Source organism: Diachasma alloeum, unplaced genomic scaffold (genome assembly GCF_001412515.2).
Source record: "Diachasma alloeum isolate Michigan unplaced genomic scaffold, Dall2.0 Dall_scaffold_00302, whole genome shotgun sequence".
Classification (NCBI taxonomy): Eukaryota; Metazoa; Arthropoda; class Insecta; order Hymenoptera; family Braconidae; genus Diachasma; species Diachasma alloeum.
This window is the reverse complement of record NW_021680441.1, coordinates 948981-963681: the sequence shown is the minus strand read 5'-3', so window position 1 is coordinate 963681 and position 14701 is coordinate 948981. Positions and strand designations below refer to the sequence as shown.

Sequence of the window (14701 nt, the reverse complement as noted above, 5' to 3'; positions counted from 1 at the left end):
GAAAGAGCGGGTCGAGAAATGGCGTGCTAGGGCCTCTAAAGATGGTTTTGAACCAGGGGAGACTCCTAGACCCCACTGGACAATGTTGTCACAATTGCGCTTTTCAATTGAAAACAGACATCATCTTTAGAGACATTTGTCATCTTTAAAGACTTCTGCACGTCATTTTTCGAGCCGCTCTTCCATTTGAGCCAAAAAAAACATTCATAACTTGTCTGACACCTCTGTTACAAACTCTGGTCATCAACTCTGGTTTTCAGTTGAAATTGGAATTGTTAATTTACACAATAATAGGATTGCATTGACGATTTTTTCTTAACTCTCAAAAATCTTCAAACAATTTGCTATCGATTGGTGATAAAATTTGTTGGAAATAATGAAATAGAGGGGATAACGCCTTTTTTTCAGAGGTGATTTTCCAAAAATTTATTTTAAAAAAAGTACTAACTAGCCAATGTTTTTTATTAGCTCGCAATTTTCTTCAAAACTACTTCAATGAGGAAAAAAATAAAAATTTGGAATATCTATACATGAGGGGTTAATTGATCGGATCTGATCAGTTTGTTGTGAGTTTTGTCAGGCACCTTGTGCCCCCACCTCACTAAATCCACGAATCAGAATCGCTCAAACCTAACCTCAACGGCTCTCCGAAAAATTTCTCATCGATCAGATATTGCAAACTGCAAAAATTTGTTTACAGTCCCTCGGACAAATGTTTACCCCCTCAATATCTCCCCAGAACGATCCCCCCAGTGTTGAATAATAAAATGGAATTACAAAATGTGAGAGATAAAGTCGAATCATTGGAAATTGGTGAGGAATAATCGCTGGTTCTGGTGCAGGTGAAAATTCTGATTTTCTAAATTTAGAATTTATTTTTAGGACGAGACGAACTGTTGCAGGAAACCGAGTGATTTCAGAGTGGTTTATCAGGGAGGTACGTAAATATCGAGGGAATTGTTGAAATATCGGGATTAACGCCCACTTTCTAACGTGTTATCGGTTTATTTACGTGTGGAAAATTAATTTAGTTGATGAGGGGATCATTATCAGGGGCTTGATTAGACGACCATGTTGTTATCGATTTTCAGGACATTTTTGTCAAGTTGAGGTCATTGTTGCTGCTCGTCAATTGCTTTTTTCGGTTTCTGGCTAATTTATCGGATTTTTCTTCAAGAACTCTTGATTTTTTGGCTGATGGAGAGGTTTGTTCGATTTTTTAAACGAATTTTATGATTTTTTCAGTTGATCATTGGGTCATGGCACTGGATGCTATCGGCAGGGGTATGGATAGGCTCCAGGAGATCAACATCAAGATACACAAGAGTCATTTGACTTATTTGCAGACTGACGACAGCCCCTCGAAGATTCAAAAGAGGCTGAAGTTGGAGGGTGAGTTGGTGAATTCTCCAGAGATCTGAAGACACATTTCCTTTACAATATTACATGAAGCTGAAACTAGCAGAATATTCGTCAGCGGAAAATTCAATTTAGGGGAGGTTGGGGTAAAACGGACACTTTTAACTTTTTTTAAAATGTTAATGAGGGTTTTTTAAATGTTAATGTTGATGAAATTTAATAATTTTGTTTTCAATACAAAGAACAATTCTTTCCTTTTGTGACGAGCCTAAACTGAGCTCAATTGATAAATTTGTTTCTGAGTTTTGAACAATTTAAAAAAGTCTAAAGTCTCCATTTTACCCCACCCTCCCCTAAAAGCATTCGTGCACCTCTAGATTCGCCTATGACAAATCATCTGCTGTCGAATCTTTCGCTAGTTTCAGCTTCATCAATATTACACCAATTAAATTATGTAATTTGAAAACACGGAATGACAAAATATTAACTTGATTCGGTTCAGGACCCTGGTAGTCCGATTATTTCCGACTGGGTGATAAAAAATGGATCGGCGTTAATGATGTTTCTGTCTTTGCCCGTTAGATTCCGATTGACTGGTAGGTAGAGTTTGGAGTTTAATAAAATTATGAGAATTAATACGATCAAGGGTCTGTGGCCGTTATCATCCGATTACTTTCCAAAAAAGTGGTTGATAGATCTCATATTGCTCATATAAATCGTTAATATTTATTGCTCATTTAAATATTCATATGCGTAATATGAGATCTATCAACCACTTTCTTGGAAAGTAATCGGACGATAACGGCCACATACCCTTGTTCCCACTAATTCTCATAATTTTCTCAAACTCCAAACTCTACCTAGCAGCCAATCGGAATTTAACAGGCAAAGACAGAAACATCATTAACGTCAATTCATTTTTCATCACCAAGTCTGAAATAATCGGACTGTCTTACCAGGGGAGGCAATATCAATATCATTCTCTCTCTCTCTCTCTCTCCCCCCCCCAGGATTCATCAAGGAGTACCTCTGCCTCGTCCCCAACGAGAGCAAATACGTATTCCAAGAGACAGCCCACATTCTCCACCGATCAGCCTCAACCCTCAACGACTTCAGTGGTTACCGAGCCTGCGAGGCCTGGAGTGCAATTTCCATGTACGCCTCGAATCTCCTAGCCCAGCCCTGGCGAAAAGAGTACCGAACCCTGCGCACGTACTCCGGCTACTACAAGCACGAGATCGAAGCGAATTTAATCGGCGCCGAGTTGATGTTCGAACTGATGGGTTACAAGCACACAGGCCTGGGGACCCTGACCCTGGAGGGGCCCATCGATCCAGACAGGGTCTCCTCAGTGAGCCGAGACGCAATCGTCGCCTTCGTCGAGTGCCAGATACTCAAGCAAATATGGGAGGCCATCTCCAAGAACTTTAAAATCTCGTGGCTTGAGGTCTTGGAGTTCAGGGAGAATCAGGTGGGCACACCTGACACTGCCATCAGGGCACTCACTCACAGGTTCTACGAACGATTGCATCAGAATAGATCCAAGGCTGATGTTTACAGGGATTATCATCATCAGACGATTCTCGATCAGGTGCCTCCAACTACCGTTCCTTATCACATTATACCGAATAATTTTAATGGCCCTGTTACCATCAAGCCTGATTACTGCTATCCTGAGGAGAACTACAGGTACTTCCAGCCGTACTGTCTCCCCCAGGCCCCGAACAGGTTCTACGGAGGTCTCCCAGCTGAGCCATACTACAATCCCCTCTACGCGACACGTCTGCCCACCGAGAGACTAATAGAGATTGAGCCTCCGCTGTCAGTCGTCAATTTTGATAAGCCGATCTACCGCAAGTCTCATCGAGAAGAGGAGATCGATCACTCGAGACGAAATCCCGAGGACGACTACTCGAGAGTCGAGCGAAGGCCCATGAAGACGTCGACGAGCCTCGACTCAGCCCCCAACGACTCCTGGGACTATGTCTACAGGTCTCTGGACAATGTGCGGTACTCCAAGGACGTGGGGGAGAGGGAGGACATCCTTAAGAAGCGAGAGAAGATAAAACGAGAGAAACACTCGAGTTTTGAGACTGAGGAGAAGACCTCCAAGGACAAGAAGAGGTTCTCCAAGGGGTTCAGTGAGGACAATTGCTTCAAGAAAAAAGGAAGTGTGGATTTGCTGGATCTGGATTTGAGGGACAGCTCGGGACAGAGTGAGGAGAGGATGAGCATTCAGGAGAAGATCAGGAAATTCAGTCAGGGACAGCCGAAGAACTACCAGAAGGTTGTGGAGTCAGTGAAGAACCTGACGATTGGCTCCAAGGAGGAGAGGAAGGGCAGGGACGACAAGTGGGACTGTTCTACTTGCACTTATTTGAATTCTGCGGACAGGGACATCTGTGAGATGTGTAATAAGAGCAGGAGGAAGGGAAATGAGGACAAACCTTTGGCTAGTGGGGGAAAGGAGTGCCCCAAGTGCACTCTGGTGAATGAGAAGGATGCAGATAAGTGCGAGGCTTGTTTCACGAGTCTCAAGGACTCGCCGACCTATATTTAGTTGAGGGCCGCGAGGGATTGAGGAGTTTCAAGTGTTTTCTTTTCTTTGTCTTTTTTTTTTTCGAGGGTTCTGAGTTTTTGAGTTCTAGGCCCAATCGGAGATTTTCTGCGGGAGTTGTGGGGATTCCCCGTGGCCTAGCGGCAACTGTGTTCGATATTAATATCAATTGGAGGGAGTAAGCACAGTATTCAGAGGGGAATCAGTGGTGAAGGGGTAAATGACATTAGTTGGTTTAATTTTTCAAGATTTTCGTGGGATTGAAGGAAGGAAAATAAGGGATTTTTTGAGATCCATTTTTTCAGAGGATTTTCGAAACTACGGGAAATAACTTTGCAAACGTTTTGATATTTTTCTCAGTTTTGAAGATATTTTCCAAAAACTAGAGGGGAATTCGAGTCGACTCTTTTCATTTTACCATTTCCCCACTGAAATCACTCATTGACAGCATTATTGATTGCCTAATTGTTTGATACTTGTGAAATTTAGACAATCTGAAAATTATATTTCATCGGTGAACCATTGTTCATTGGCTGAGAGAAAATTGCGTATCCAAAGTGTTATAAAACGAAATTCTGCTTTGAAGTAATGAAACGATGAACCAGTTTCACTCATTCAGTTGAAGATGTGATTATCAGCTACAAAAAATCTATTGACATTTTCCCCTAAACCTATTCCAAAGAAATTTTCAAATTTTTTAATCACGTTTTTCCACTTCAATGCAGAATTCAATAAAAATTGACGAGTTTATCCTGAAAGAGGAGATAATTATGGAGCTTATGAGTTACAATATATGTCTGTTAAATATAAACGTAAATTAATATTACTGAAATCGCCCACAGACGTTTGTGCCCTCACATTCCTAATTTCTTCTCCATTATAAGATTTTTTTTTCTCTCCTCTGTTATTTATGATTTTTCCTGTGCAATATTACTTTAATTAATATTTAATATAAGTACGTTATTTAAAAACACGGGAATAGTATTAGATTTCTACTTTTTACATTGAAAATATGAAAGCTTTTGAATTATTAACCCACCGTGAATAGAATTTTAGACGTTCGATTTTTGTTTGAAACAAAATATGAACTTTGTTTTATGAGATATAATTAGTAACAGAGTCTCCCATAGATGATAAGCAAGTAGTTGAGTTTAAGCACAAACATAATATTGGTTTAATCGTTCAACAATGTGGGACTTATTAAGAAACAATATTTATTCACGAAATTCTGCACTGAAGTGAAATGAATAAAATCATCAATTCACTGAATGGGAATTGATGATTTGGTCCATTGACTTCTGGTGTTGAATTTATAAAACGATAATGCGCACCTTGAAATGTCTAGATAAATGACGAGATGACATTGTATTAATACGTAATATGATATTTACATTAGTTGAAGCTTCAATGAGCTATAAAAGAATATTTAAATCAATCGTTTTGAAGATTATAAACATATGAACTAACTAAGAATGTTGATATTTTTTCAATCTACGTGTAGACTCCATTTATGTAAGGGTATGTTAGGAGGGAATGTAAGAGGCTGTTGTAAAGAGAATTAATAAATTTGTATGAAGACTAGTGATAATTAATCGAGACTCTGGAAAAATCATTTGTAATTTATTTTTGAAGAGATTTTTTTTAGATCTCCAAACTTCATCTTCTCTCAATCCTCTCAATGCGCTTAAGTTAATAATTATCATGTATTCACCTTGGAAAAACGCTCTACACACTTCACCGCAGCCTGATGAATTTTCTTATCCAATTTATAAATTTTCATTTTTCCCTGCATGGGAAATTTAACCGGTAATTCATGAAAATCATCGCAGATGAAGACGTAGGGGCTGTCTGACTCCCCTTCAGGATAAACCTTGCGATATTCGGTCTGAGGGAGGACATCGAGGACTGTGACGTACCCCAGGAGGACTTTCGTGGGGTAATTCTGGGGGAATTTGATGTTTTCATCGACTAGAACTCTGTACCGATGCTCAAGGCCGGAGATTTCTTCGGTAGAGGGGGTCTTGGAGGCGGCATGAATCCATAATCTGCCTCGATGAGAAGAATACCATGTCCTCCCCTCGTGTCTCTTTATCCCAGCGATGAGGAGAGAAGCCCAGGGTTGATGCATCGACAGACAGAGGCCTTCGTCCACCATCTCCAGGAGCTCTTTATCCTGGACTCGATGAATCGTCGATTCCGCTGACTTTTTCGAGGAAAGGCTCTTCGACAAATTCCCCTTTATGTACTGAAATCACGGATAAATGATTATTAACAGCTGCAGAACAATTGAGAATCAGTCTGGACGACGAATAAATGAATGGGGACATTTACCACTGGCCGATCGAACTCGAAATTCGGACAGATCAGCTCTTCCCCTCCCCCAGCCATTCTTGCAGTGTTCTCCAGGACCTCCAGCTGTCTCTTGAAGATATCCTCAGCATCGTCCTCCTCCTCAACGACTTGCCTCCCAAAGATATCCACTGTGAACTTCTTCTCTAAGCGAGATCCATACTTTTTCTCCCTCATCTCAGCCTCTCTCTTTTCCATCTGTGCTCTCTCCTCTTTGGACAACCACACACTATTGCTGGACTGGTAGTAGTCCGACTCGTCATCAATTACCTGTTAATCAACGAAATTTTTGTGAAGACAAAATGTCTTATAGAGCGAATTGGAGATACGACAAGAAATTGGCTTTCCTTTAAATTCCGAGATATTTATTTTAAAAACTGGCCAACAGCTAAAATCGACTTGAACCGTTTTACCGCCTCGCTCTTGAATTCATTGAAGGCCCGGGTGTACTATCTTTCGAATGTTATCTGGATTTCTTTCATTTTTCGTAATCCAAAATTGTCAATTGAGTGGTACATCGTGTAGAAATTCCCAAAAATTACAATAGAATGATAAAAAAAAAAGAAAAAAATTCTCAACTTTTTCAAAGAGCGTTTTTAATTCAGATTCAGAATAAGTTGAAAAAAGTGGAAATTACAAATGTCTGATTCGCTGTGGCAAATTATCTATTAGCTGTAATTTTCCATGGTGGATAATAAAACACTAACGTCTCATGGGAAGTGACAGCTAGGTATCTCAATATTCAAAACAGTGGTATGTAGTCATCTGCCATTTTTATGTGATAAAAGTGTGATTAAAAAATTCTCCAAAATATTACAACNTATGTGATAAAAGTGTGATTAAAAAATTCTCCAAAATATCACAACTTTTTTCAAAGAGCCTTTTCCGTAATAAATGTCTCTGTGCAGTGTGGGAAAAGATTTACGAAATCAGTCTTCCCCCTGCATGATATTGGGTGACAGGCCGCCATTTGTCACCGTAAATCAGATAAATTTTTCAATTTCTTGTTATTCAACTTATTCTGAATATAAATTAAAAATGCTCTTAGAAAAGTTTAAGAATTTTTTCTACTTTTTTTCTATTATTCATTCATAATTTTTCAAAACTTCTGCATGATGCAGGACTTAATTGACAATTTCAGACGACGAAAGGTGAAAAAAAACATCGAGATAACGTTCGAAAGTACACCCTGGCCTTAAATATAATGCATAATTAAAAAATTTCACCTGCGTTCTTTTCGCGCTGTTCCTGTCGTACTCCAGAAGCTTGTCCCTCTGCTTCAACGCAGCTTTACCAGTGTTATCCCCCATTAATTTATTATAAAGATTGTCTGAGGCTTTGGAGTTGGATAACAAGAGAGCCTGTTGATTGGGAGTGCAAACCAACTCCCCACAGAAGAAACAGGGGCCTGCCCCCTCCTGTGTACAAACTATTCTCCCACAGGACAAGCAATTGTTAATTAATGTGTGAATTTTTGCCTCGCAGTCGCACTTGACTCGTCCCTTCAGGAGAACAGCAACTTTGTTACCCTCGACTGAATATAAATTGACGAATTTTCGTCTCTTATCTGGTTTATCTGGTTTTAAGGGCTCCTGGGGGGACTCGACGACTTCCTTCTCCCTTGATTTTGATTTTTTCTTGTCCTTGGACTTCTGGGGGAGGCTGTCACTGTCGTTGGGCTTCCTGTAGCCAGTGAACTGATTCTCATGGGCTAGAATTGATGAAATAAAGAGAAATAAAAGGACAATTTGAAGGACTAACAATTGGGTTCATCATATTGGGATAATCTCAAGAACTAGACAAAAGTTCTGTTGGGTTTTGATATCCTGTTATCTTATTAATACTGATATCTTATTTCCCAAGAGACCTTTTTGCACATCTCCAAATTTAATCCCCTCCCTCAATATCCCTTCTAACATTTTATCGTTCCCCAGTTGTCTAATGTTTTTTCAACATTACCCTTTCTCCTCTTGAGTTCGAATATGAAGTTTTTGTGCTTGGGATTGCTGGTGTCCAAGAAATTCTTGAAGAAGTCATCCAAATCCCTCTCGTTCTCAATCGTCAGGATGTACCTGAAACATTCAATAGTGAAATTTTAAGAGGTTAATTAGCAGCCGGAGGGGATTATTCAGTAGAATTGTCCTCTCACTGGATCATCTCCTCGGTGACTGGGTAGTCCAGGAGTCCTGACAGACTCTGGTGTATCCAACGATCCATTTTTTAAATTATCAATCGAATGAAGAATAATCCTGCTTTTGACTGAAGAGAGAAGATGATGGACAATTTCTTGAAAGTCGCCAGCAAGACCGGTAAAGGTGCTAAATAAACAGGGGTCGATAATGCAGATGTCCTCTGAAAAAGTGAAAAAGTCTTACCAACCCTGGTAAAACAGTACGATTATTTCCGACTGGGTGATGAAAAATGAATCGGCGTTAATGATGTTTCTGCAGAGATTATAGATTATTTCTCACAAATCTGTGTGGACAGCCCTAGATGCGTACAGTTGTGGAAGTACCAACGCCCCCCTCCCCCACCCCGTTGGGCCCATTCATTTTTTATCACCCAGTCGGAAATAATCGGACTGTTTTACCGGGGAATCGAATTTTCTAGTGCAGCGGCAGCTTGAGAGATGACGGAATTATTCTCATTTCAAGCGGAATTACCGTTCCACCGCCCCTCGTAGTGTTCCCATTTTCCCTAGAACGTGTCCAAAACGGATTATGTCCATCTGACATTGCACTAACGACCCCCCCTCCCCCCAAATTGCCAGCAATTTAGAAATAAAGTGAGAAATTTGTGAAGGTTTTATTGATCAATCGGTAATTCCTGGAAATGGAGACGATTAATAAACTGGAGAGTGATATATTCGACGAGAGTGAGCTTCAACTCCCTCCGGATCTTGAGGATGATGTAGTCCAGGAGGTGCTCAGAACTGGAACTGATCTTCGCCAGTACTCTAGGCAGATTGAGAAGGAACTGAAGGAGGTGGAGAACAAGAGCATTCAGGATTACATCAAGGAGAGCCAGAACATTGCTAGTCTGCACAATCAAATTGCTGCTTGTGATAATATCTTGGAGGTTGGAAATGTTCTCATTAAAGTTCTGTCAGGATATCGTCAACATTATTTTTTCACCCACCTACGCCGCTGGAAAATTAATTAAAACTTTTGGAGCTGATTCGTTGATAATTGATTCGATTATTTAATTTCGTGAATAAAAACCATAATTGTGCTTTATTTATGCAATTGAAAAAAAAGAAAAATTAATCGTTCCAACAAAGTTTTTTACTATGAGAATTTGATATGAAAAATAATGAAATGACGTGCAGGGGAGGTTGGGATAAAATCGACACTTTTGACTTTTTTAAAATATTAGTGACGGGTGGAAATGCTGATGAAATTTGATAATTTTTTTTTTCAATACAAAGAGCAATTCTTTCCCTTTGTGATGAGCCTAAACTGAGCTCTATTGATACATTTGTTTTTGAGTTATGAATAATTTTAAAAAAGTCTAAAATGTCCATTTTACCCTACCCTCCCTTAATCAGAAAAGGAATTTCTTGATATAAAGTTTGACCCAGAAACAACGTTTTTCCTTTCTTTTTTTTATTCTCATTATCTTCATTGGTTCGTCACTCCAGAACCAAATCTCTCGAGACAATGCACCAGAGTACAACAAATTTAAAAAAAAATTAGTAATTGTACTTTTGGGGGAATCAAGATGAATTTTTCATTCAGACAATGAATTTTTGCTGCATCAGAAAATGGAGTCGATGTTGATTGGATTTCAAACGGATCTGGGGAGCATCAGCACGGAGATATTGAACTTGCAGAGACGTTCGATAGCTATGAGTCAACAGTTGTCCAATAGACAGTCAATCAGGGGTCCATTGAGTCAATTCATCGAGGACATGACCGTATCTGAGTCCTTAATCATGTATGTAACTATTGTTTTTCATTTTTTCCATGATTTACGTTGTTTTCTTTCTTTCCAGGGGTATCATGGAATGCCCAGTGACAGACAAAGATTTTTCAACTCATCTGCAGACACTCAATCACAAAATCAATTTTATAAAGGAACAAAGCTTCAAGGAAGCCAAATCCACTCTCGACGTCAGAGATATTGTTGAGAAGTTGAAAATAAAAGCGATGGCTAAAATACGAACATATTTGCTGGAGCAAATATACAAATTCCGGAAGCCAATGACCAACTATCAGGTGCCCCAGAATAACATGCTGAAGTACAAATTTTTCTTCGAATTTATTTTGGCTAATGAGAGAAATGTCGCTGAAGAAATTTGTGGGGAGTACGTTGATACGATGAGTAAAATTTATTACTCGTACTTCAAGAGCTACTCATCGAGGCTCATGAAATTGCAGGTGATTAGGGGAATGAGGGACAAAATGGACACTTGAGACAAATAAACTGCTTAATTAAGCTCAGTCTGTGAGTCTACAATTCAAGGAAAAAGAAGGAAAAGTCTAATGTCCATTTTCCCCTCACCACCTATTTTCGAAATACCAAGAATTTTACCATTTTTCAACTATTAAAAATTTAATTTTTACTTTTGGCTCGACATTTTCGGGGATTCATACGAATTTATGGATTTTAGTTCGAAGAGAAACCATCGAAGGATGATCTGATGGGAGTCGAGGACAATGTGGGGAGAGGAATATTTCATAAGACAACATTGAAACACAGGGGAACTGTTTTTTCGATTGGAACGAGGGGTGAAGTATTGGGGGCACAGTTGGAAGAGCCAATTATTGTTCCTCATACTGCATCAAAAATTAGGGTGAGTGTTCATTGTCCTCTTGAATTCCTATTTTCGTTTTTGAAACTGGATTTTTTTCGTAAAACAAAGTCTGCAGTGGACAAAAAGCCTAAAGTGTCCATTTAGGGGGTGTCCTCACCCCCTGTTTTACACTTCTCCCTTCATGATTATTATGAATAATTTTTGTTCTGCAGTACCACTACGAAGCACTGTTCAGAAGCGAGCAATATGCTCTGGTGGACAATGCCTGTCGTGAATACCTATTCCTGACTGAATTTTTCAAAGTGAGAGGAGTACAAGCCATGGACATCTTCAACCAGGTAACAACAATTGCAAGGGAAGAAGACACCCCCAGAGATTATTTGACCTTTATTTTATTCATGTTGTAGGTGATGGGGAGTACTTTAACCCTGATGCAAAAAAATCTCCAATCCTTCGTCGACGATTGCTACGACACAATAGCCCTTTTTCTGTGCCTCCACTTGGTGATGCGATACCAGATGACGTGTCACAAACGAGCTGTACCAGCACTTGATAAATACTGGGACAATTTAACATCCATCATATGGCCGAGATTTTACACTGTTTTCACATTGAATATACAGAGTGTCAAGGACTGTGATCCATTGAAATTTCATAAAGAGACAGGGCCACATTACGTGAGTGTCCAAAAATTGAAATTTTTCATTCCTCATAACTCTGAACTTACCTCGTTAACGAGTGATTTTAATAGGACATTTCAAACATTTTTTTTGTTCGAAATTTGATCAGTGATTCTCGAAATAAATGTGAAATTATGAGAAATGGTTAAAGATTTTTTCGTTGATTGGACTTTAAAATTGAGTAGCGAAGCGGTAAAACGGGTCAAGTCGATTTTGACTATTGGCCAGTTTTTGACGACTATCTCGGAATCTAAAAGAGATAGAAAAATTCTTGTCATGACCTTTTTTGTAGAGTCAAGTGAGGGTTATAAAAAGGGTTATGAGAAAAATGTTGCTATCTCTCTTAGATTCTGAGATATTCATAAAAAACTGGCCAAAAGTCAAAACCGACTTAACCCGGTTTACCGCTTCGCTACTGAATTAGGTATTGAGTTTTTTTTTTCATGCAGATCACAAGGAGATATGCAGAATTTTCAGCCGCAATGGTGGGCGTTGGTGAGGGATTTCCCTGCGAAGGTGCAACCCAACTGTTAGCTGAACTCCGAGAAGCTGTTCAATGCTATTTACTTCGTATGGCTGCCATTTTCACAAACAGAACCCAGCAATTGGTGTTTCTCATCAATAACTACGATCTGGTGCTCGGCGTGCTCATGGTGAAGTACAAACTCATGAAGAAATTTATAAAATACAGTCGAGTCATTATATAAGATACTTCAAGAACACTAGGAGAGGGGAATTCCGGACATCTGCCCACCCTCTACTTCACCTAAATGGAAAATTATTATTCTCATCAGTACTCCCAATAATAAAAAAAGTCGATGAACAAAAGTTGATAAAAAACAAATTTTCTCGCTTGAATTGCGTCAAGTAGTCATTTTTCGGCTGTTTAATTTTGCCCCACTCGGCCCTATGACCATGTTGTGACGAAAGAAATTTGTCACTTGTTCAAAAAATATTCTCTCTTTTGACTAGATTGTTCCGACAATTGGCATGTGATTATTACTTGACTGTAATTCAATGATAAATCACAATCTCATTCATTAAATTATTTTCCAGGAAAGAACGAGAGACAATTCGAAAGAAGCCGAGAGTTTTCGTGAGCAGTTAAACTCTCGTTCCTCCGAATATGTGGAAGAAGTACTGTCTCCCCATTTCGGGGGTATAATTCAACTAGTCAAAGAATCCGAAGCCATGATGGAAAAAGGATTGACAGAGGATCTTAAACGAACAGAGCCACGAGCACTCGATCTCGTACAGTCATTTACGAATAACTGGAAACGCTCGCTGGAGGAGATCAACCGTGAAGTTTTAAAATCATTTCCAAATCTGGTGCTGGGCGCTGCACTTGTGCAGAGAGCTATGACGCAATTAGTTCAGTACTACAATCGATTGCACAAGATTCTCCCTGCTAATGCGAGAGCACAGCTCACCAATATCCATCACATCATGGTGGAGATTAAAAAATATAAGACTAATTACTAAGTCATTAGGTTCATTGTGAATATCGTTCGTTATGGGAAGATTTATTGATTGTGCCAATGAGATTGGCTATTGTTTAAATTCTCTTACGATGGTGAAACGTTTTTTATGGGGAATTGAAAAATTTCGTCTGGAAGGACTTCATGTTTTTATTTGTTAATAAAGAAATATTTGAGAGATGATTTTTTAAATTATGACCCTTTATGTTCACTTCATGGGATTCAATAATGGAAAATCAACGCTATTTGACTCGTTATTTTCTCTTACTCTGGACGTTTTCAAACATTTTCGTGAGGAAAATTTGAAAAAAATCATCGATATTCAGCGTCACTTAAAAAACATTTTGCACGGAATTATCATTTTTTTAAACATTCGTTATTTATAAATAAATAATTGAAATTATTTAAACTTTCGGAAACCTGATTTTTTGACGCATTAAATCGATTTCTGGTAAAATTGGAAATATTAATAAATTCGTTACGATTCCGAATAAATGATTTTTATGGTAGAAAATTGATTGTTCATAAATTATTGACAGAAAATGCTCGTAACTTTCAAAAATTGCCATTTTTCAATTATTTCATTAATCTTCCCCCCAAAGGAAACTTTCTATTTTTTTTTCGATTTTTAAAATGTTTTTTAACGGCTCCATATCGAAATTCAAATTCCGACCTTGACATTTTTTAAAATGTTAGTGCCGGGTTGAAATGTTGGTGAAATTCAATTTTTTTTTCTTCAATACAAAGAACAATTCTTTCCCTTTGTGATGAGCGTAAACTGAGCTCTATTGATACATTTGTTTCTGAGTTATGAATAATTTTAAAAAAGTCCAAAGTATCCCTTTTACCCTACCCTCCCCTAAATAACAAAATCATTGTAAAATGCCCGGAAACTTGGGGTCAAATTGGGCTCACCCTAGTGGAAAAACATAAGGTGGAGGTGTAACATGCTTGATCACAATTTCGGATCGAACTTGATCAGTTTCTGATCGAGACCTGAACAGAATTTCCACTCGGCTATGAGTCAATTTGAGAGTGAAATTCATAAGTGTCCTGGTAGCTCAGATGGTAAGAGGACGCGACATTGGGAGGTCCCGGGTTCGATTCCCGGCTAGGAAATTACTAATTTTTTCTCTCAAAAAATTAAATTTAATTAATGCCTAATGATGGTAGGTGGAGAAACCCTAGTGGAAAAACATAAGGTGGAGGTGTAACATGCCTGATCACAATTTCGGATCGAACTTGATCAGTTTCTGATCGAAACCTGAACAGAATTTCCACTCGGGCAAATGAAAGCTTGAAATTGACCCGAGAGCTGGCCCACTAAGTTGAACAAAAAACTGGTCCAGTCAGACAGGTCGGGGAGCGATTTTGCTCGTTTTATGTCGACATAAACTCATAAATTTCAACCAACCCTAGTTGAGTATTCGGAATCCAGGACTGTCATTGGTTGAAATTTACGATTTTATGTCGACATAAAACGAGCAAAATCGCTCCCCAGAGGTGGGCAACAAGGATGTGA

The 14701-nt window shown here is 38.9% G+C and overlaps 3 protein-coding genes across 3 annotated transcripts; 2 read left to right on the top strand and 1 right to left on the bottom strand.

Annotated features, from left to right (window-relative positions):
- The first annotated feature begins 623 nt into the window (after positions 1–623).
- LOC107039657 lies at positions 624–5508 on the top strand. The gene is made up of 4 exons (XM_015259406.1): positions 624–813; positions 883–937; positions 1246–1392; positions 2370–5508. Exons 3-4 carry the CDS (start codon positions 1260–1262, stop codon positions 3917–3919), a joined length of 1683 nt encoding a protein of 560 aa, XP_015114892.1. The 5' UTR covers positions 624–813; positions 883–937; positions 1246–1259; the 3' UTR covers positions 3920–5508.
- LOC107039658 (activating signal cointegrator 1) lies at positions 5504–8577 on the bottom strand. The gene is made up of 5 exons (XM_015259407.2): positions 8415–8577; positions 8225–8337; positions 7492–7976; positions 6248–6535; positions 5504–6161 (listed from the first exon to the last, which is right to left on the bottom strand). Exons 1-5 carry the CDS (start codon positions 8480–8482, stop codon positions 5616–5618), a joined length of 1500 nt encoding a protein of 499 aa, XP_015114893.1. The 5' UTR covers positions 8483–8577; the 3' UTR covers positions 5504–5615.
- A 125-nt stretch (positions 8578–8702) lies between these two features.
- Positions 8703–13357, top strand: LOC107039656 (vacuolar protein sorting-associated protein 52 homolog). Its single transcript, XM_015259405.2, has 8 exons — positions 8703–9343; positions 10026–10201; positions 10260–10644; positions 10878–11060; positions 11234–11359; positions 11429–11698; positions 12151–12354; positions 12758–13357. Exons 1-8 carry the CDS (start codon positions 9098–9100, stop codon positions 13181–13183), a joined length of 2016 nt encoding a protein of 671 aa, XP_015114891.1. The 5' UTR covers positions 8703–9097; the 3' UTR covers positions 13184–13357.
- Positions 13358–14701: the final 1344 nt, after the last annotated feature.